We start from the raw sequence: 22,277 nt of genomic DNA on the forward strand, positions 1-22,277 counted from the left end.
GGTTGGAACTGGTTGGTCTGTAAGGTCCCCTTCCAGCCCAAACCGCTCCGTGATTCTGTGATAAGCTGAGACCGGGGAGACTCAGCTCAAGGCCATTTCCCCTTGAGCCCTCACCACAGGCGGGGTGGCGGACACCGACCCGCACCTCCCTACACCCTTCCTTTAGGTAACGGCAGAGAGCGCGAAAAGGTCCCCCCGAGCCCCCTTTTCTCCAGCTTAAACACCCCCAGCTCCCTCAGCCGCTCCTCCTGGACACGGTCCTCCAGACCCTTCGCAAGCCTTGTCGCCCCTTCGCTGGACACGCAACGTTCCCACACACGTTCCCGGGGCCGAGGCCCGAGCGCTCCCCTCCCTCCCTCCCTCACTCTCTCGCGGGCCGGGGGAGCGGCTCAGCCCCGGCTCTTCCCCGTCACGGCCGCTCCCTTCCCTTTTTTTTCCCCCTCTTTCCCTCCGTCCTTCCCCGCGCGGCCCCTCCGCCCATCCGGCGCGGCCGTGACGCCCCGCGCGCCCATTGGCCGTTCAATAGTCGCGGGCTACTTGAACGGCGCGGGCGGCTCCAGGCGCGCCCGGTCCCGGCCCCGCCGCCCGGCCCGGCCCCGCCGCGGCGTTCCCCCCGCCTGCTCTCTCCCCGCTGTGTCCCCGCACGCCCCTCCCGGCCCCCCCGGCCGCCGCCGCCATGCTGGAGCAGGAGAACCAGAGAACCATCCCCCCGCCGGGCGGCAAAGCGGCGCCGCCGCCCGCCGGCCCCCGCGTGGCGCTGGGGGTGCTGCGGGGCGCGCAGGAGCGCCCGGGGCTCTCCCGCCAGGTGAGGGGGCCGGGACGTGAGGGGGGGGGGCGGGGATCCGGGCGCGGCGGGGGCTGTCAGGGCCCGGGCAGTGACGGCCGCTCTCCCCACAGGCGGCCGCGGGGCGGCTGCGAGGGCCATGGCAGCGGCGGCGGGGAGGCACCAGCCCCTTCTCCATCCATGTGACGAGCCCGATGGGGAAGGGACCCCGGCGGCCGCGGGCGCCCCGGCGGGGCACAAGGAGGACGGGCGCTGGGGCTGCGTGCGGCCGTTGTGTGTCCTGGGGGAGCGGCGGCCCCTGGCCCCCCTGGGCAACGCCATGGAGCTGAGCTTCGGTACGTGACATCCCGCGGCCCCGGGGCAGGGCAGCGCCGCCTCGGCGTGCCCTGGGCTCCCACCTGCCTTCTCCTCAGCGCCCTGCCCTCGGCAAGCGTGGGGGGTCGTGCCGAGGTCTTACCCGGGAAATGGTTTCCAGAGCGAAATGGGGGGCTGCGGGTCCCGGAGCAGTTCGGGACACAGACGGGTCTGGTTTGCCTCAGGAGCCGGTTTGGTTCCTTCGAGCTGGTCACCATGATACAACAGCTCTTCAGTCCATGGCCTGAGCCTCTGTGCTTTTGTTCCAGGAAGTTTTATACTCTTAATTTTATACTGTAAGTTTAACTATCAGTACCTCATGAGAGAAAACCAGATTAAAGACGAGAGCAGGCCTTAAGGCCTTGCCCTTTGCTACCGCTACAGAGTTCGAAGGGGACTTCACTCAGTCAGATCCTGAGGTGTAATAGACTTTTCTCCCAGGAAATACCCTGTAGAGGTGCGAGTATTTCTTCCCACTATATAAAAGATGGGAGCTGCCAGATCCATCTTCTGTAAGACTTGTGTGAATATCTGAGGGGTCACTTCATTGTGGTCCACTTTGCAGTCTACAAAAAGCTCTGGGACTCCAGCCCTGTTTTAAGCCACACTCTAAGGTTGCAGGATCCACATCTATGTAGCAAGGTAACGGGTGGACTGAGCACTACATAATTGCAAGAGAGTTTTCCATCCCTTTATTCTTAGGGGGAAGAAGAGAAAGGGGAAGGGGAAAAATCCCTGTTGCCGTAACATTTTGGCTTCCCTAGAGCCTCCTCAACTCCCAGTCTACTTGAGAGAGCCTACACAAGGTTCCCTGTGCTGTGAGGGGGTGTTCTGATGGTGCCCATTTTAACATGGCTGTTATCCTCTGCTTAGACTCTCCGAGTATTATGGATATTTCAATAACCTCAGAAACCGAAGAGACAAAACCAAACGTTAATAATGTGCCAGACTATATCAGCGAAATCCATACGTACCTTAGGGAAATGGAGGTGAGCTGCTGTCTCTTTTCTAATTTGCTTACAGCTTATGGGGGAGGGCTTTGGGTTTGAGAAATGCATCTAAACGTGAGTTACTACTATAGTGACTAAATTAAAGCTTGCTAGAAAGGGAGAAATAAGATGCTGTAGGCATAAGACCGGTTTACTGTGCCACGCACTGAACGGAAGCTGCAAAGCAAGATTACAGAAACATAACTTACTGATCCTGAACTTACCATTGTTTACTTCTGATTTGTTTAAACTGTGGAAAATTGAGCTTAAACAGTTGCTTCCCCACCAGTGCTTGGTCCAAACTCAGCTTTGTCTGTCATCTAAATCTACAGGTGAAATGCAAGCCTAAAATAGGCTACATGAGGAAGCAACCTGACATCACAAACAACATGCGGGCTATTCTTGTGGACTGGCTGGTGGAAGTTGGAGAAGAATACAAACTACAGAATGAAACCCTGCACTTAGCTGTAAATTACATTGATAGGTTTCTTTCTTCAATGTCTGTTTTGAGAGGAAAACTTCAGCTTGTGGGTACTGCAGCCATGCTGCTTGCATCGTAAGTGAAATTACTTCATTTCAAATTCCACCTGCCGGTCTCCCACGGATGGAAATCTTGTGGCTATCACTGTTCTGCTGCCTATAGCTGGGGCTGACTCCACACTAGAATAAAAATCAGGAGTTTTGCACCTAAAAGCTTGGCAGTTGTCTTTGTAGATTGCCCTAGAGTGAGGATTCGTCCTTTCCAGCTGCAGCAGCAGGCATCTAAAGAGTATTTGAAGTATGCATATGCATAAGGCATGTGAAAAGAAAGTTTGGCTTGCACCAATTACTAGTTTAGTGGGTTCTTCTGGAATTTCAGTAACTCCAAGTCCCAAACTGCTTAGTCCTAAAATATCAGGCTGTTGTAGCTCTCTAATTTCAAGTTCTGCTGATTCAAGAGCCACTGAACCAAGTGCAGGAAACTTGTTTGGTGCCACTGCCCAGCTACTTCCCAAGTCAGAATTTAAACGAGTGTGCTCACTTTCATTAAATGTTGCTGGTTATCTGGTTTTCTAGTACTTGATTATTTACTCATAACTACTTCTCCTGGCAGAAAGTTTGAAGAAATCTACCCTCCCGAAGTAGCCGAGTTTGTCTACATCACAGATGACACCTACACCAAGAAGCAGGTTCTAAGGATGGAGCACTTAATTTTGAAGGTTTTGTCATTTGACTTGGCAGCTCCAACAATCAACCAGTTCCTCACCCAGTACTTTTTACATCAGCAGACAGATGCTAAAATGGAGAGCCTCTCAATGGTAAGTAAGAATTACCAGCTCAGCCCGTGTCACTAGAGTGTTCTATTGCAGATATATATATATACACATTAGGAAGTGTGCTCCTCCAGAAGTGGTGCCACACTGCTGGAAGCTAATGCTCCTGTTGCACGTGCTGTTTGGGATACTCCATTCTTATCAGAGGCTGGCACTTGGCCTGGCTCAAGCGTGCACACTTACTCAGAGCAGGCAGAGATTAAAGAACTTTAAATTGGGGGTTGTTTCACTGCTAGATAGAAGTTTCCCTCTCTCTTATCCAAAATTGCCACACATACCCACCCACTTTGGCTAATAAGGACTTTTGTTCTGGTTTTCCCCTCAACAAGCAGCAAGCTCTAAATCCAGAGGGTAATTTCTAAAGCAGAGCACACATAACATTTCAGCTAAAGTTTTAATAAATCCTAGCTGTGTGGTAGCTACCAGAGCTCCTAAAACAGCAGCCTTTGTCTCACTGTGCAAAGGTCAGACCTGACTACGTTCTTTCCTCTAGTTCTCATATATCCCTAAATATAAAATGTGCTGGAAAAGCATGTGTTGGGAACACTTTAGCAGGGGATGATAAATGAGTAAGTAAGTAGAAACTAGTAAAAGCTGTTGCTCCAACTGATGGTAGGATTGTCAAGCTTAAATTAGGGTTCTGGTGCCACTGTTAAATGATCTTCCCCTTCCTTTTGGAAGTAGATGACTCCCTTTCTTGTTTCCCTTGCAGTACCTTGGGGAGCTGAGTCTAATTGATGCTGATCCTTACCTGAAATACTTGCCATCAGTTATTGCTGCTGCAGCATTTCTTTTAGCAGACTACACACTCACTGGACGAACTTGGGTATGTAGCACTCCAATGTGAGCCCTCATGTGCCTTTGTGTGTTTAGTGTATTTGTACACAGTTCTGAATGCTGAGGCTGGGCTGCAGGAATTGCAGCTCCTCCGTGCTCCTGGGCTGTTAATTAGGGATTGCTCCCTCTGGTATTTGAAAAGTGGGATGGGGGGTGTTATAGTTTCAACAACAAACCAAAAACTCCACTGGAGGTTGTCAGCATAAGCGAACAGAACTGTTCCAATATCCCTCTTCCTTTCCTTTTTCCCTCAGCCTGAATCCCTGTGCAAAGTAACTGGCTACACCCTTGAAGACATCAAGCCTTGCCTCATGGACCTACACAACACCTACCTCAAAGCAGCCCAGCACACACAACAGTCCATAAGGGAAAAGTACAAGAGTACAAAGTGAGTATCTCTAGAGATGCTGGGAGAAGCCAGGGGTGTTACACCTGAGTTGTGCTGACACGTAACTGCTTGTCAGGGTGTGGGGTGCACCTTGAGCCTTCAGGCAGGCTCCGCTCACCAAACCCACCACTTCAGTGAAATGGTGATGAGACTTCCCCAGGTTTTTGCACGGTGGTTTGTTGAGCAATACTTGGTGTTCTGTCTCTGCCAGAACCGTCAGGTGGAAACTGGAGGAGTTTTCTTGATGTTCCTACAGTTGGTGATACCTGATGCTGCTAAAAATCTCTGTGGGCACGGCCACCAACAAGCCCCAAAGTGTTTCCTGCCTTGTGGGCAGTGTTGCTGCAGTGTGTGTGCTGCTCTTTGTGGCAGACAGCACTGGAGCAAGGTGACATCCTGCATCTTTTTTTCCCTCTCTAGGTACCATGAAGTATCGCTTATTGACCCGCCAGACACACTAAACTTATTGTAATAATCAAGAGACTGATCTTTTCAAGAGATGTATATTACCAGGAAATGATGTACAGTTTTAAACATGGTTCAGAATTCTAGATGTGATCACTCAGAATACAGGCTTTGATGACTTTAATTATGAAGTTAGTTTTATGAGGGTTTAATGTAAATCTTTTGTACATGCAATCTTGTTAAAGAGTTTTAACCGTGTTTTTATCCAAATGTTTTCTTCAGGCACAGAATTAACCATGCAGACTGTGTGAGGTCTGAGACTGCCTAACTACTTATAGCCTAAACGTTAATATTAGGGGTGCACTATTTTAGTGGGGCTTTTTCTCCTTCTGGGTAAGAAAGACTTGGGCTCCACAGCAGTATTTGTAGCATTTTTATACTGTCTAGTTTAAACTGAGACTTAGCATAGATCCAAAGTGTGGCTTCATGTCTATTATACCGGAAGAATCTATATGGCTGTGAGGAGAACACCTTGCTGGAATGGACTCGTGAGCCTCTCTTAGGATGTGCCCTGTGATTTAGTGCCAGAGCTTCATCAGGCTGAATGCTCTGCTGCAGGGGCTGCACGGTTAAAACTCCTACACCAGTTCATACTTCTCACTGCCACTACATAGAAAATGGTCTTGCTACAGGTGTTTTCTTGTGCATGTGTAAAACTGATACTAATAAACCCACGGAGTTCCCAGGGACATGTTAGCTGTCCCCAAAGCCCATCAATACCTACTAAAAAAAATGAGTCTTCAGTCTGCTTACCTTGTACCTCTTTAAGGGTGGTGGAGGGATTAAACTGCAGGAGGGTGAACTACTGCTCTGTGCCCTCAAGGGGAGGAAATGTCTTCTGGTATGGATGGGCTACGTGCAGAACTGTATGGATTCTGTACAGCCCTCATGCTTGGAGAGAGTTCCTCTGCAGCAAAAATGCAGACCAACTGGTTGTATTTTTCCTTAGTTCTGGAACTCTGTTACATGAGCAAACATAATCAGCATTAGATCCAATGGATGTTTACCTTCAGCCTGTGTAAATGGAGTGATGCTGCCCTGCACCTGCTGTTCTCTGCATGTAAAGCAGTGAGTGCACAGAAGTGGGGTTGAATTAAGCCATTTCCAGGTTGGCCAATAAACAGGTTTTGTATCTGATGTTAGTGGTCTTGCTAATACCTTAAAACCACTGAGGAGAAGTACTGCCATCTTAAACTGGCATTCATTTCTAAAGCTTTTTGGCAAGGTGAAACCTTTGCCTCTGACTTTAAGTTGTCTGTCTGCTTATCTGGGCACCCAGTAGTGAGCAGTATAAACTCTCCACAGATGTCCAACAGCTGTCAGGGTGGGAGCTATTTAAATTTTTTTAACTCATCAGCCCTCTGTCAAGCTGGCAAGCACATTAATGTGAGACAACTCACAGGTCTCATCTCAGTAACTACAAACGTACTTTTCTGCCCCCACCCCTGCAGTCTGAGCCCTCTGTGAACCACCTCAGTTACAAAACTATTGAGTGGTGCTTATCCTGTCAAAATATGCAGCAGAGGAGGCCTTTCTGGCCGATATGAGCTTCTTAAGATGCACTTGGACTTTCATGCATGTTCTAATGTTTAATGGGAGAACAGTATTTCATTGGTCACTAGCCTTTAGCCTAATTTCAGTAGGTTGCCACTGTAAAAGCTGAAACTATCTGGGGGCAGCCTGCACAGTGTATCATGTCTGGTGCTTAGGATTGGAAACACTCTAGCCTTGCATGAGTGAGAGTTTGTATATACAGGAATGCGTTTTCCACGCTCATGACCTTGGAAAGATAACTCACAATGCTGACTGGCAATTATTACTTGAAGACAACAGGCCACGGCACTCTTCCTGAGAAACTGGGTTCTGTCTTCCCTTTCCTTTTAGTGGTGTATTCCAAGACTACTGAGAAATATCAACTTTGGAAAGAGGGTCACTTAAAGGAAGGTTTTGAATTATTTTCCCCAGAACAGAGCAAGTAGCAGTACTGAGGTGAACGGCCTTCAGGGGGTTTCAGTGTTAATCTACTGCCTAATGAAACACCTTTGCTCTAGTTTCAAGGAAGTTGTTCTGTTACTGTTCCAATAACAGAGACAAAAATTCTTCCATGCTCCCTCAGCTTTACTCTTGCCATATCAGCATGCCTTCCTCTACAGCCTAACAGAAAAGCATCAGTCCTGGGCTGGCACCTCTGCCCAGCGTGACTATGTTCCTCCTTCCTCACTGGCAGCTCTTGCTGCTGCAGTAAGTACTATCTTTTTTTCCATTGCCTCGTTTTCTGAAGTTAATATGGGACAATTCCAGCTTTTGCTACTAAGCTTTGAACAAATTGTACTGTACTACTGTCAAGCCTAATCATTAACTTCTAGTCCTTTCAAACAGAAGGCTCTAAGGAATGTAGTGATGTTTTATGTGAAGAGAGAAATAGCAGTGCAAAGGCTGTTCTTTTTTTCTGAAGAAGTTTACAGTCCAGTGGTACCATGGAATTAAGAAGAAACTGCATCTTCACCCATTTTTGTACTCAGGACAGTGACTTTGGGTTGGAAGAACTGACACTAAGAAAATGCACTGGGTTAGCAACAAGGAAAGAGAAAAGGTTTTGTGTGTTGGTCCCGTTCTAAAAGAGCACAACTTGACTAAAGCTTTGCATGGCTGGGAGCAATTTTATATTTTCTTTTACATTAAATTCTTAACTTCATTTGGGGAATGCAACATCTGCAACAGTAACTTCTGTTCACAGCTCATGTAACACTGAGGTCACATGTAAAATAGCCCTCCTTTGCTCTTGTAAATACGTGTGTGTTTCCAGTGTGACTTGTTTTCAAACAAAGCACCCAGATCAGATATTTTGGAACCTTCCTCATCTCTTTGTTTTGCCCAATTCTAAGTTCAGAGCATAATTCTTTGCCTATAAGTTCAAGAAGCATTCCTGTCTGTTGCATGTAATATTTAATTAAACTTTTTAAGAAACTCCACTGCTGAAGTATGAGTTGCTTCTCTATTATCTTGCAGAAGTTCTCTGCTAGTTTGTTAAGTACATGGATTTATATTGCTTTTTATACAAAGCAGTTTGAGTAAAAGGTAACACGTGCAGGGACATGGGCAAGATGATCTCAGTCACAGCACATCACCTACCCCAGTGAAGAATGACAAACTCCCAAGGAGTGGCAATAGCTACCTTAAGAGAAGCTTTACCTTGGAATGAAACTTTTCCTTTTACCACCTGAACTCTGACTGTGCACAGGCTGTTTTGTTAAGAAAATGATGCATCTTGTATCTGCCCTTCAGGTTGTGGAAGTTAGTTCAAGATAACTAGAGAGTTTTTACTGCAGCTGGATGCCAACCATGCAATTTCAGTTACAGGCAATTTTTTATTTAAAGCTGTGTACAATAGTTTTAACATAAACATAAAAGCAGAACCAGAGATGGGGGGGGGGAGAAAATAAAATTATCTACAAAAATAATCTCAGTAATAATACACCAAATTCCATATTGTACAGCATTTCTGCAGGAGGGATGACGGCTTTATCGAGTTCTCTTCTTTCTTCTCCTTTTGTTAAATGCTTTCTTACTTGTATTCTCTGGTTTTGTGCTGGTCTGTGTTCTGTGAGCAAACAACATTTGTATCAAAGGAATGTACTGAATAGTTTTACTATTTCAAAAGAACACACGATGATCATCCAGAACTGGGCAGCCACCCACCATGCTCAGAGCCAAGGTCTAAGTTAATTTCTGGGAAGTGCACTGCACACAGCAACCAGGGTTTCCATGGCTAGTGCAGGGACACAGCACCAAACCTCACTTCTGGGACATAAAACTTAACATTAGCTCTAGTGTAGCATGTAGAATCTCTGAAGTATCTCTTTGGAATGATTAAGATTAGTCTGTCTATAACTATTCCAGGCAGCTGAAGGCCAGCCAGGCTCTGGCCTCCCCAGACAGGAGTGAACTAGCCCAGATTTAAACCTCCTCGCTCTCAGCTCTCTCTGTTGTCCCGTTGATCAACTGAAACCTTCCCCGGCCTTGCCGAAATCCTGTCCTTCCTGGAAATACTCCTTACAAACTCCTCTTCCCTCCTAATTTCACAGGATGGTTACCTTGTTTTCCTTGGTACTTCCTGTGGTTCCAGAATGACAACTTCTTCCTCCTCGCTGTCAGACAGCAAAATAGGTTCATCTAAAAAACAAACAACCCCATCAACAATAAACTGCTGATCAGTCTTGTACAAACAACTTCTGTAACTAATAGCCACTTTCAAAGTAACAAACATTCAGACTGGCTTACTGATTCATTTGGAGCCCTCCCTATACTACAGGAATCAAGTTTTGAAGAGAAGTGACCAGGTGAAGTAGAAACAGCAAATGTGTGAGGTGGCTTTTTCTTGCTAAGAACTTCTTAGCATTTTAATCTTAACATTTTAATTCTAGACTTTTAAAGTGATATAATAGGCATGTCTGATATTGAGATCAATAAATACTTGCCCTCCTTAGTTTCCTTCATCATATTTGTATCCTCAGTTTCTGTCTTCTGACATTCAAAAGCAGCTGCTTCACTTTCACCTTCCTCTTCTGCTGCTTCTTCCTTCTCAGATTCTTCAAGGTCTCCCCAGGAGTTCTCTATTCCTTCCCCAATTTGGGCTGTCCCAGGAGTGTGCAATATTGGATTGGCAAAACTGCAGGAGTCAAGAAAAATCTTGGTGTTTGCTGGTAAAACTCTGTATCCTGAGAACAAACCAGTTTGATTTTTAAGGTGTATCTTTTCTCTCTGGTGGAGAACAGCCTTAACAGGGAGTTAAGAGTGCCACTTCTCCAGTTATTGTAATAATCACAGTTTTACACTTTATACAAGGAACTAAGGTCCCTAAAAGCAGTCAGAACCAAACCCAAGATGCCAAGGATGTTTCCTCTGAAGGCTCCCAAATCTGTGAGGAATCTCAGATGTGTGTTTAGCTTGTAGCAGTGTTAATACAGAGGATGGGAAGCCTGGTTTTCCCCTGGATAATACCCCAGAAAAGATACACTTCAGAAGGAGGGTCAGCTTTAGCGATGATCTCTCCTGCTTGTTCTTCCACGTTGTTGGTGTCAACAGCAGCACTCTCCATTTTGAAGGCAGTGATCCTTTGGTTCGAGATAGATTCTGCGAAGCCGAACTTCCCACCTTCTTTCCTAGTCATTCAGGGACAGGCATTATTTCAGGATGTTCCACACCTAAAGATGGTTTCTGATTTTCAAATTCAAACACACTTGCTATTTAAATCAAAGGCAAGTGTAAACGATTTGCTGTTCAAACTACAGGTTACTTTTTAGTGCATTTCTTAGAAATACCCATTTCCATCCCTTCCCAAAACACTCACCTGGCTTTGTGGTCGTTTTCCAAGGCTTTCTGAATGAGTTCTGTTATTTCTGCGACTTTAACAGCTGTTATTTTACTGCATCTCAGAATCTGTTTGTTATACACACAACAACAGTTTAAGACCATGAAAGCAAGGTGTTTTTAACTAAAACTGTGGAACATCATAGGAATCACAAACACTTAAATCACAGGAATTAAAAACACTTAAAGTATGGCACCTCGGCATGAGGGACTGGATTCACTAACAGTTATGCAAAAGATTAATACACACCCTGCAGCCTTTCCTCAGAGTGCAATGGGAAATAATTTACAGATTCCCTCAGCCAAATCACAGGGGGGGGAAAAAAAAGATGCAAATCAGACCAAAAACTATGCCTTTTCAACACTTCTTCCACAGCATGGTACACAGTGCTATGCTCTTCCACTAGGACTAAAAATAAATAATCTTTTCCGATAAAAGATTGATTTCTCAGCTTCCAAACGTCAGGGATATCTCCATATCAAGACTGCAGCACAGGAACTGCTCAAGGCAAAGGTTTACCTGGTCTTGCACCAGCATAACCACTCCACTGGACTGGATGGTACAAATTTCCCGGTGTTTATTCATGGCAATCACAAGGAGCCCATCCATCACACGCTCCTCGCGTTCACTTGGATCCACCAACAAATAGGTCCTAGAATCAGGAATACAAGGCAACAGTAAAAGTTTGAGGCAAGTTGCTACTGATTAAACACAGGAGTTGGTTTATGTATTAGTAACTATGGGTAAACTCCCCCTGAAAGTTTTCTACATGACCTGTGGAAAGCTGCTGTTAGTTACACTGTGCAGAACACAGAAATATCTCCCCCTGGCATTTCCCCTCAGATAAAATCTTTTAAGAAATCAGCTTGTCAATATACGTATTCTAAGGACTTTTCTACATTTGAAATAAATTCTGCTTAATTAACAATAAGCTGTTGGTGTCAAAAGACTTCAAAATCTTACCCTTGATGGAAGAAGGCAAAAGTGACACAAATGGGCATGTGGTGGATACTCAGGGGGACAGGATCACGTTCCTCAGGAGTGTACTTTGAAAGGAATCGGCCCAGAATACAGTTATTTATGAAACACATTTAATTTTAAAAGGTCACACTGTACAAAGATATTGAAAGAAATGAAATAAAACTTACCACGGTTACTTCCTCTCCTTGCACAGACACATCTGGCCTGCGAAAATGGCACAGAGCTACAATTCCTGCTATGCTGGCAGCATCAGTGATGTTCCCATCGTGGTTTAACAGGTGCATGTCCAGGCGAATTTGCCAAACCTGGGAAAAGTACAGAACTGCTTGGCAATCCGAGACACTGTTCTACAGAAGTTGCTGTTCTTCAAAACAAGTTCATTTTTTGTGCCATAAAAAAAAAACCAGCATACATTGCTCAGGTCTTTGCTTAAGAAGATGAAAGACCTCGGTATATCCCAAGATACCCAGGGCACCAGATTTAATTACGACAAAATAGGTAACACTTAAGTACAATTTACACTTTATTCTGCAAAGAAATGTTCAAGTGTGTAGGGTCCCAACCAGTTCAGAAAACCTATGCACATATGCAAGCTAAAAATACCTGTCAAGTCAGGTGTGTGGAACTTTACATCAACCTAAAATCAGCATTTCTACTTTCCAAAATAAGACAGAAATCGTCTTAAAACTTGAGCTACATGCACCTATTAGTTTAAAAACACTTTAAATTCGTAGGTTTTCCTACCTTTTCACCAGCAACAACGCAGAGAGATTCAGTATCTATACATTTGGAATCCCTCAGGCATCGCTCTAGTAGTCTGTTCAGTGACACCAATAACTCAGATTGCCTGTTAAAACAAAATTAAGTTGAATACGATCATGCTTCAAAACAGTGGCTCTTCTATCATCCATGTTTAGTCATTTTAAGACAGCTCCCTACCTGCCAGGCTCCAGCCCGGGTGCAGCCATGGGGGAGAGCTCCAGATTAAAGAAGAGCACACCTTCTGTGGGCCGATTTGGCTTGGGGGAAACAAGTTCACATGAGACCTGTGCAAGAACCCTGCAAATGTAAATAAACCATCAGGTCACAGAACTTATCAGGAAAAAAAAAAAATCTTCTACCACTACAAACAAAATAGCATACTTGGAAAAAAAGCACGAAATTAGGGTGTTAGTTTGTAATTCTCAGTCCTGATAGTTTCTCATTCAAAGCTTTCCATGCATATTTGAACTCCGGTCAACAACTGGAAGAACCAAATGTAGGAATTAGAACACAGTGCTGTCCTTTATGGATTAAAAACTGACTCCCAACACATGAGAAACTCTAACGAAATACTTATATAAGGGGATGTATTTCACTTTTCCACATGCAAAAAAAGAGTCGTCTGATTTGCGGAAGAACGCAAAATCAGCGAATAAGGGGATGAAAAACTGGAGTAATTCTGCCACTTGTAAATTATTTGTAATCACAACCAACATGGAAACCACTACTCCTCTGTGGCCCTACCCTTGAACTACTACGACTTTTGGGCTCCGGGAGTTAAAATCCGTGCACAGCGATCCCCGCGGGCTCTCACAGGCGGGACATTCCCCGTTCGCCCCGGCAGGTCTGGGAACCCGGGGCTCCATCGCCCCGCGGGAGCCGCGGCCCGGCCGAGCCCCCGCGCCCACCTGGTCTTGCCCAGCTCCACGATGCCAAGCAGCCGACGTCCGGGCCGAAGGACACGCGGATGTTCCGGTCAGTCGTAGCAGCTGCCGCCCGTCCAGGCGCTTGCGGGGACAACACAGACAGGCACACAGACACACACGGGGTTAACGCGCCGCGCCCGGCATGGGACGGGATGCGCCGGGGCGGCGCTGGGGTACAGCCACGCCAGTCCCCGCTGCCCGGGTGCGGGGAAAGGGGAGGGGGGAAGGTCCAGGGCAGGGGGTGCCGGCGCCGCACCTTCCTCTCCTGGATGGCGCGGAGGAGGAAGCGCGCTCGCAGTTGGAAGAGCGGCGGTCGCCTTCATGGCGTGCGCGTGAGAGGGCAGCCGCCGTGAGAGGGCAGCGCCGTGAGATGGGCCAGCGCGCGCGGCCGGAAGGCGGAGAGGGAGGGGGGGGGCGTGGAGCTGAGTGGCCCGCGCGCCGCGCCCGTGCGTTCATCGCGCGCCGGCGGCGGCGGGCGCTCAGACGCGCACGCGCAGGGAGCTTCGAGCGCAGGCGGGTCCCCGGCCTCAGCGAGGGCGGCGGAGCGAAGGGGTGTCCCCGGGATGGAGGGAGCCTCGGACACTCGCAGTGCGGCTCTGCGCTGCGCAGGAACACCCAGGAGTCCACACCGTGTGCCTGAGAGCGTTCTCCACACGCTTCTTGGGCTCTCAGGCTCGGTACTGTGACCGCTGCCTTGAGGAGCCCCTTCCAGTGCCTGACGGCCCCCTGTCGGAAGAACCTTTTCCTCATGTCCAACTTAAACCTCCCCCGACTCAGCCTCGTGCCGTTCCCCCGAGTCCTGTCGCTGGTCGTGAGAGTGAGCAATGCCCGCCCCTCCTCTTCCCCTCACAAGAATGCTGAAGACCTCGATGAAGTCTCCCCTCAGTCTCCTCCAGGCGGAGCAAAGCAAGTCCCCTCAGCCGCTCCTCACAGGGCTCCCCCTCCGGACCCTTCACCACGCCCGCGGCCCTCCTTTGGACGCTCTCTAATAGCTTAATTAAAAAAGAAACCAAACACATATCCCAGACCTATCCAGTGGTTGGCGCTGTTGTGGCGCACAAACAGTGCAGGCAAAAACGGAGCTACGGCGTCAAATCTGTCGGAAGAAAGCCCCTCCCTGAGGTTCCGAGGTGTTACCGTAAGTAAAAAGGCCCTTACAAGTGGCTTTTATGCTTAGTTTAAGTTAAAAAGACCATTTACTGTATCTTCTCGCCAGCATTAAACCCCAGGCACTCCGACTTGCCTCACACAAAACTTCAAATACGTCACACTGTCTTTTTAAACCTTGCTAACACACTCCAGTTCTAGTGCAAACTAAAAAGTGAGTCCTGTTTCGGAAACTCCCAATTTTGTGCAAGTGAGGACAAACACCATGTGATTTTCCCCATGCTGGTTTTATATTTTCAGGTTGGGATAAATAAATAGAATCACAAATATTCAGTGTAAATAGTATTGATGAGATTACAAAAGACCCTCTTCCTCTAGGGACAAAACCAAGGAAATAGTTTTCCCAAATGACACTTAAGTGTGAAGCATCAATAAGAAACAAAATTATGTAACACTTGCAACTTTAGCCACAAATAGGATAACATTTGGTATAACATTCTCTCTCGTCACAGCTGTGTGGATATGTGGATTGCATATTTTCCTTGGAGTCTTACTGGCAGTCTTTAGGTAGAAATTCTGTCCAATTTTAATTTTTTTAATTGTGTAAATTCAGTGATAATGTTATTAGTGAAGGGTTGGGGTTAAATTCTGAAACTCTTCAGTTACTATCAGCAACCTTGGAAAGGTTTGTGTTGTTTGTGGGAGCCTTCCAAACTATGTTAGTCTCCAACAATTACAAAAAATGTCATCTTGGGCATATGCTGAGATTTCTGCTTGGGACAGAGTGGGAAAAATTCCTGTACCTGCTCTCCTGGTGAACTGTTTTATAAATGCTTCAGTGACATAGTACTTTCAAAGGAATCACTTTTAAACTAGGCCAGAACATCCAACAGTCCTGTCATTCCTTTGCGTAGGGTTTTCTTGTATTAACACGTGTTCTGTCAGAAGCACTTCCAGAGGTGTTAATTATACCCTTTTTTGCTGGAGAGTCTGGATTTTTGCTTCTGATGCTGGTCCTATTCAAGACAGAGAAATTGATGGTGAAATTCAGGAGGAGCTGGATGTGATTCCAGGAGAACCGAGTCGTGTGTTGGGGCTGGAAATCAGCTGTGTCCTTTGATCCAAAGTCCACTTTGCAGCTTCTGTGTGTGCACGTGTGCCAGGAAGGGTAAAGAATTCCTTGCACAAATTAAGGGGGCATAAAATCACAGCGCTGGAAATCTGTAGGAGGAGGGCACATGGCAAATGAGGTCAATATAAAAGGTTAACAAAATAGAAGTTGAGCAACTGCTCCGTTTCTGTACAGTGAAAGGCAGAGTTACAGTTGTAATCAAATAATGGAAATTGTGTGTTCAGAAGGAGTGACTGTCGTGCAGTGCAAAGTGAATAAATGAGTGAATAAATCACAGGCACTTAGTCTAAAGCAGGAATCGTCAGAAGGAAGGTCCTAATGATCTGTTGTGCCCACATAGGAGCGTTTCTTCATTTGAGTTGAATGCTCTGTAGGCTGAAATGCTTGAATTGGATTATCTTCCCGAACTGAGACGTGAGGGAAAATCGCACTGGGGGACTGAAAAAGAAAACCAAACTGCATCAGAATCTCAGAATCTTGACAGCAACCTTCCAGCAAACAGGTTTTATGGCCTAATAAAAATAAATTTAAAAAGGACCTCCTCCTTTCACAGCAGCCTTGACTGCAATGTGCCTTTGCTGTTCAGCTGCACATCCTGCTCTCTGGTGCCTCCAGTGCACCCATTTACACATCTCTGCATGGCATGATGTGTGCACTTATATGTGTTTCAGCTTATAAGGTTGTTTGGGAAGAAAGGCTCTGCATAGGTGTAATAATCTAATTTATAATTTGCAGGTACAGTTCCACAGGGGTGGGAGGGCAGGTAATCCTTGGAAGCAATGCTGCTGGCACAAGCAAGGCACTGCTGTAGTGAAGCATAGGGTATTCTGGCCTGGATCCAGGGAAGCACTTAAACAAGCTCCTTATCTGAAGCACAGATAAAGCACCTTTGTCCCTTACTTATTAGAAGAAAGGTGTCACAGCTTACATGGCTAAAATTTAGGAAAGTACTTGCCTGGTGTGTATATGCTCATATATATATACATATATATTCATATATGTATGAATAATTTTATTCCAAAAAAAGGGATCCAGAGCTGCCAGCAAATCATCCAAACACCAGCTTAAGGAAAGTTGGTAATAACTTCTGCTTCATCTACTTGTTGGATGTTTTCTTAATCGTCTTTCATAGGCAAGATTTCTGAGTAACCCCCAAAATATTCTTGCTGTTTCCACCCATGTTTAGTCTTCACATCATCTCTTGGGGTTTCCTGCTCTTGTGAAACAAGTTTTTTGCACCAAAGAGTCCTGCCAAAAGTTCTAATCCTGTGGGGAGTGCTGCATTCAGCACTGCCTCAGCTCTCAGCAATCGTTTTTGGGCAAGTGGGAAGTATTTGCAAGGCTGGATTCTAGACAAGCAACAAAGTCAGGGGGAGAGAAACGACACTCCTTCCTTTTTTGCTGCTGCTGCCTGTTTTACCCTGTAGTCCTCCCAAGAGCTACTGAACTGGCCAGAGCTGCCCTGCAGTCAATTCATCTGCAGCTTTGAGTCTCAGCACAATAGCTAAAAACCAAGAGCCCCACTGTCTCCACATCCTGCAGTTTCTCTGTCTCCAGGCAAACTGTGTCCATGATTTCATTTGCATCAATTGCAACCAGTTGCTGAGTTAAGTGCCACATGAAGCCAAAATAGTTACAGCTATAGTTGAAGGCTCTAAACACACAAAACCAATGTCTGGGTTCAGATTTTAGTGTTAAGATTTTCAAACCTTTTAGAAGCATCTTCAAATTCTCTTCAGAAGTAACAAATGTCCATGTTAGAGTAAAAACTATGCTTCTTTTCATGTAGCATAGGCAAAAATAAACCAAAATTGTTGTAAAAAAAAAGAGGCACTTTCTCATATCCTAGTCTTAAATATTACTTAGTGGACATATTAAATACTGGCTTGATACAAGGACTCAGGAGTGTGAAAATGAAGTGAATATCTATTTTTTTTTCTACTGGAAAAGGTGGTAGAAAATGTTTGCTGATACCACATATTGGTACTCCTACAACTCAGAGGAAATCCAGGAGTGACACCCGAGTGTTTGGTTACAAACATGCGAGGAAAAGCTGGCTATGCACGTGCAGCACGAGCTGCTGCCACCACCTCAGAGCAGTGTGTCATGATGCAAGCACAGCAAAAGTGGTATCAGCCCCAGGATAAACAGGGTAAAAACCAGAAAATCGAGTCAAACCATTAAATCTGAACGGCTTTTTTCAATTATTTTTCCAGCTTATTCAGCTTCCAAGCTTCTGTTGCAGAGCTGAAATTAATCCTGACTGCCTTGAAGTGCTGAAAGTCATAATCTTTTCCAATCAAGTCTTTTTGTTGTTCTGCATGGACAATCTCTTTTGAGACTAATAAATCTTGATACTAAAATGCTTCTTTTAAATCAGGAGATACAATTTAGAAAATTTCTGCTTATGCCTCTTCTGAGTAATTCTATTGACCTTCTGTGGAGCCTGACTGCTGCTTGATATGAGGAGTAAGGATTGAGGAGGAATTCTAGGATACCTGCTTTCTTAGGTTGTGGATTGTTCTTTCCTGCATTATTTAGTTATAGGATAAAGCAAAACATTTAAATAATAAAAGAAGATGAACAATTTCTCTTCTGTGCAACTTTAAGAAATTTCAGAATTCTGTCATAAAAAACTACAAACAACCCCCCAAACAACGTATCTTTTTGTTGATTCAGCTGCTTTTAAATGCAATTTCCCATCTACAGTTGTATTTTAAAACACAGGCATTGTTAGAAGCTAAAAGCCTGGTTTAGAAGTGCCTCCTGTTGTGTACAACAGCCACTCACAAGGTGTCTTATCACCGGTATTTCGTGCAGATATGTCTCCCATGGAGCTTCTGAGACAAATTCTGTGTGTATCCCGTGCAAGTGCTAATCTCTCCATATTTCTCAAAGAGCCCAGTTCTTCATTCCTTATCAAGAAATGCTTGTAAGAAAACTGTGTTATGAGGAGTTGAATTCCTCATATTAATACAAGCGAAGTAGGAAAGTGCCAATTATTGTGTCAGAGAACACAGAACCAGGATGGAATATGTGGGCTCTGGAGAATGATGGATGCTGGCCTTTCCTTTTTACACCAGATGATGTCTTCCTTAGTATTGATGAAGTTGTCAGAATGATTTCAGTTTTATTACTTCAAGAAAAGTTGAATGATCACTCTCCCAAATTGCCTCCAGTTGTTACACTGAGCATTATTATGAGGTATTATTCAGAGGTTCAATAAGGAAAGAAGATTCAGTGTAAAATAATAACCCAATATGTAGTTGTCTCCTTATCTCAGATTTGCAGTGATGCTTATGTAAAGAATTTGGGAGGCTTGATGAAGTAGAATTTTTGCATTTTTGGGTGTATTTCTTCAGGAAGTAACACACTTTGTATGGCTTTGACAAAATTTGCAAGATATGCATCAGTGGCTTGTGTTTCCTCTGTAAAATTTCACTTCCCTTGCTTATAAATCCATGGAGGCATTTGGGATGTGACTTGAGCAGAGACAAATCATGTGGGCAAGTGGACAGGTGAAAGTACAAGCAGAGTTTTCCCTGAGGATGGCAGCAAGGTGACATCCCTCCACCCCTTCAGCTCATCTGCTCTCCCACAGCCCCACTGCATTAGTGCTCTTTGGGGAGCAGGGGGATCAGGTGCAATAGTCTGACAGTGTGAAATATGACTGTGCTTCTCAGTAACCTGTCTGCTAAGGCTGGAGGCTCATGCATTTAGCAGTGTTTCCAAAGGCACCTGTGGGAGCCACCAGGCCATGCCAGATCCACCCCAGTGTGCCCCTCGGCTCAGTTGCCTGACCGACAGCCAGATCTGGGTGCTATGGTACAACAAAAGGCAGCTGGGATTTTAAAAGTCTGTTTTTTCATCCCCTTCGAAGTCAAAGTCATGGTGGGGCCACTACAGTTGTATCATTCACCGAAATCTGAGTCAAGTGGCCGAAAACCTAAATAACTTTTCTGTTGCCATGGCAATATCTGGCAAGTGTTTGCGCTTCTGGTCCGGGGGACGGTTCTGAAATGTCTTCAAGGGAAGAGAGATTTTCTGGCACCCATGGAGTTCAGAGCTGGTTGGCCTGTGTGAAATGTGAGGTGGGGAGGCAGGAGGGTGCATGCTGCCTGTGAGTACCGCTCTATGGGCACTTCAGTTCGGATGGCAGGCTCGGTCTCGCAGCGAGCCCGGCGAACTTCTCTTGGCGGTGGCGGGTGGTCTGGGAGCATCAGCTCTGTGACAGGGCACCTGTGCCCAAGGAGCGCGGCCAAGGCGCCCCAGCTCGGGCCGGGGCTGCCCGGGCCGGGAGGTGCGGCAGAGGCGGGGGTTGCGGGAGGTTCTGGCTCCGCGATCTCTCCGGTGCCCCTCTCCGCCGCCCTGCCGCAGGGGGAGGAGGCCTGGCGGCCGGACAGAGCAGCGGCGGCTCCGGCTCCGGCCACCGGGCGGTCCCGCGGGAGCCCGAGCGCGGGCGGCATGGAGTGGGAGTTCAACCTGCTCCTCTACCTGGCGCTGTTCCTTGCTGCTGCTGCTGTGCTGCTGCTTCTGCCTGGTGCCTGCTCCTCCGGCAGCTGCCGGGGTCGGCGGGCAGCGCCCCCGGAGCAAGCCCCCGGCCGCCGCCAGCCACTGGGCCTGGCCCTGCGGGGAGCCGGGAGCCCTAGCCGACCATCGCTTCCAGGTGAGTCCGCGGAAGGGGAAGGAGGGCCGGGGGGCTACCTCCAGAAGGGCATCGCTCTCGTACTCCGCCAGCATCCCCGCTCAAGCGCTGCCCGCGACCGCGCTCCGGTCCCCCGCTCCCTCTAGAGAGGCTACCTTTGCCTTGAGAAATTCAGGGGAAATTTGAAGGTGAGCTCGCCCTGCAGCTTTTACTCTGTAGCAAAGTATTATGAACTCCCCTCAGTCCCTCTTTGCCGAGAGGATTTATGTTGGCTTTACTTTGGCATACAAAGATCTGAATTTGACACTAGTAGAGCATTTTTAAATTTAGCATTTTCCAGTGCAGAAGGAGATACCTTTTAAAATAACTCTTTTTTTCTTAACTTTAACCACATCTAACTCACATCTAACACATCTTAAGTTTTCTTCTGCAGGAGTTATTCCCTCATATAGCTAAAATGCTAAGCAGGCTTCGCTCCCTGTGGGTGGAAACAGACCTGGCAACATCCCATGGCTGACCTCTCCCCATGGATGGCTCACTGTGGCTTTTTATTGCAAGCTTTTGAAATGGGTGCACACTCTGTGATTTGTGTCAATCTTTTATTTGGTCATTATAGACCCAGTCATCTCTTATACAAACTGTCCCAACACTCAGTTCTGCTTTCCAGGGACTTTGCAAGACATAGGACATTTGGGCTACTCGAATGGGAGTCTTGGAGCTGATGCCATCCTGCCTCACATACCTCAGGACATGAGGATTTGGGGTCTGTAGCCAGCTGGCAGGAGCTGGTGAAGTCAGGACTGTGGCTTCCACTACCCATGGCAGCTCTTCTGAGGTTCTTGGACCCTGGGGCCGTAACTGGGCCATGCAGGCAGGAACAGTTGTGCTCCCCCATGGCCAGCATGCTCCTGCACCAGGGGGAATTCAGTGCACAGGGTGACACGGACAAATTCAGCTCAGTTGAAGGAAACTGTATCTGTCACATTCCCAGAAGGTGGGTGCACAGGCGAGAGCCAGAGCCCCAATTCTCTCTAGTCCTGCCATGCCTCCTCCTGGTGCCTCAATTGCCCTTCTGCACTCTTGGTTGTTTGTTTTCAAAGTCATGGGAAAACGATGAGAGAACAATACAGCACAGGTTTCCCTGCCAGCGACCCATCAGCCTCTTATCTGTATGGTTTTCTTGTTCTTTCTCTGTGGAAATGGTGGGAGTGACTTTGGCCTCACATCGGTGATTAGAAAGAAGGTGACTAATGGTTTTGCTCAATTAATATAAGTAGCCATAAAACTGTGAAGCATATTCTGCATGAACACAAAGAGATTATCTTTAGACCCAGCTGACTCCACAGATAAGTGAATGGTCTTGTGAATGGTTGGGGCACTTTTAATAACTGGCTTTGCAGAAGCACTTCATACTTACTTTATTGTGTGGAACAGTTTTTGTAATGACTTTACAAGCATGACTGACAGGCTGAGTTACCTTTCTCTAGAAAATGAAAACTAAAACATGATTTTTCTCTGACATAATACGCATTTTACACCAGCAGTGCAATAGAAAGTTTTGTGGGGGCTACTCAGTGAAATATCTGGAAGTCAGAGGATTATAATCTCTTTGTCTTGTTTTGGTACTAGTAACGCATCTCAAATGTTCTAATTTCACAAAGACCTGCAGTGTAGGAATAAATACCCCAAATGACCAAGATGAGTGCTCCTTTTACGTAAGTTCCATGTTTCAATGCTGTCACTAGCAGCACAATTTGAAGGACAAGCAGAGGAGTTTTTTGGCATCACACCCCCAAGTGGCATCAAACACCTGCACTGTTCAAATGGATTGCTGTTTCTTGATAAGTATTTTAGGGCACAGCTGTGGAGGCAGCCCCTTCCCCTCTGCTGGTATTGTCAAAGGGCAGGAAGGTGGAAGGAGATGGATGAAGATGGTTCTTCTGTGCTGATGTTGTATCTGATTGCTTTCCCAAATAAAGATTGATGCCGTCAATAGCCCCTTGTGCAGAGTAGGGCAGGCCCCCTGTGCAAAGAGTTCCCTTCCCACTGTTCAGAGATCTTCTAGGAAGTTTCTAAATTCCCAAAGTGTGCATCCTTTCTTTTAAGTAGTCAGAAGTAAGCCAAAGCTCTAAAAGATTAGCCAGATGGATCATCTTGGAAAGATTGAAACAAACTGCAGGGTGAGAGAAATACAAGATGGAATCATTAGTAGTCAATCCCGAG

General features: G+C 46.4%; 2 protein-coding genes across 2 annotated transcripts; one reads left to right on the plus strand and one right to left on the minus strand.

Moving 5' to 3' along the window:
* Nucleotides 1-1,989: 1,989 nt before the first annotated feature.
* Nucleotides 1,990-6,267, plus strand: CCNA2 (cyclin A2). The gene is made up of 6 exons (XM_018083866.1): nt 1,990-2,127; nt 2,460-2,683; nt 3,221-3,425; nt 4,153-4,266; nt 4,532-4,665; nt 5,086-6,267. The coding sequence occupies exons 1-6, from the start codon at nt 1,990-1,992 to the stop codon at nt 5,135-5,137; spliced, it is 867 nt and encodes a 288-aa protein (XP_017939355.1). The 3' UTR covers nt 5,138-6,267.
* Nucleotides 6,268-8,484: 2,217 nt separating this feature from the next.
* Nucleotides 8,485-13,920, minus strand: EXOSC9 (exosome component 9). Its single transcript, XM_029964045.1, is given in 14 exon segments — nt 8,485-8,731; nt 9,225-9,303; nt 9,609-9,799; nt 10,146-10,292; nt 10,481-10,569; nt 11,021-11,153; nt 11,465-11,547; nt 11,650-11,787; nt 12,227-12,329; nt 12,422-12,541; nt 13,153-13,175; nt 13,178-13,219; nt 13,222-13,251; nt 13,660-13,920. Coding segments are annotated over 14 exon segments (1,518 nt in total). The 3' UTR covers nt 8,485-8,652.
* Between the last annotated feature and the right edge of the window lie 8,357 nt (nt 13,921-22,277).

The sequence above is a fragment of the Manacus vitellinus genome, unplaced genomic scaffold, assembly GCF_001715985.3.
Source record: "Manacus vitellinus isolate BGI_N305 unplaced genomic scaffold, ASM171598v3 scaffold_69_pilon, whole genome shotgun sequence".
In the NCBI taxonomy this organism is placed as follows: domain Eukaryota; kingdom Metazoa; phylum Chordata; class Aves; order Passeriformes; family Pipridae; genus Manacus; species Manacus vitellinus.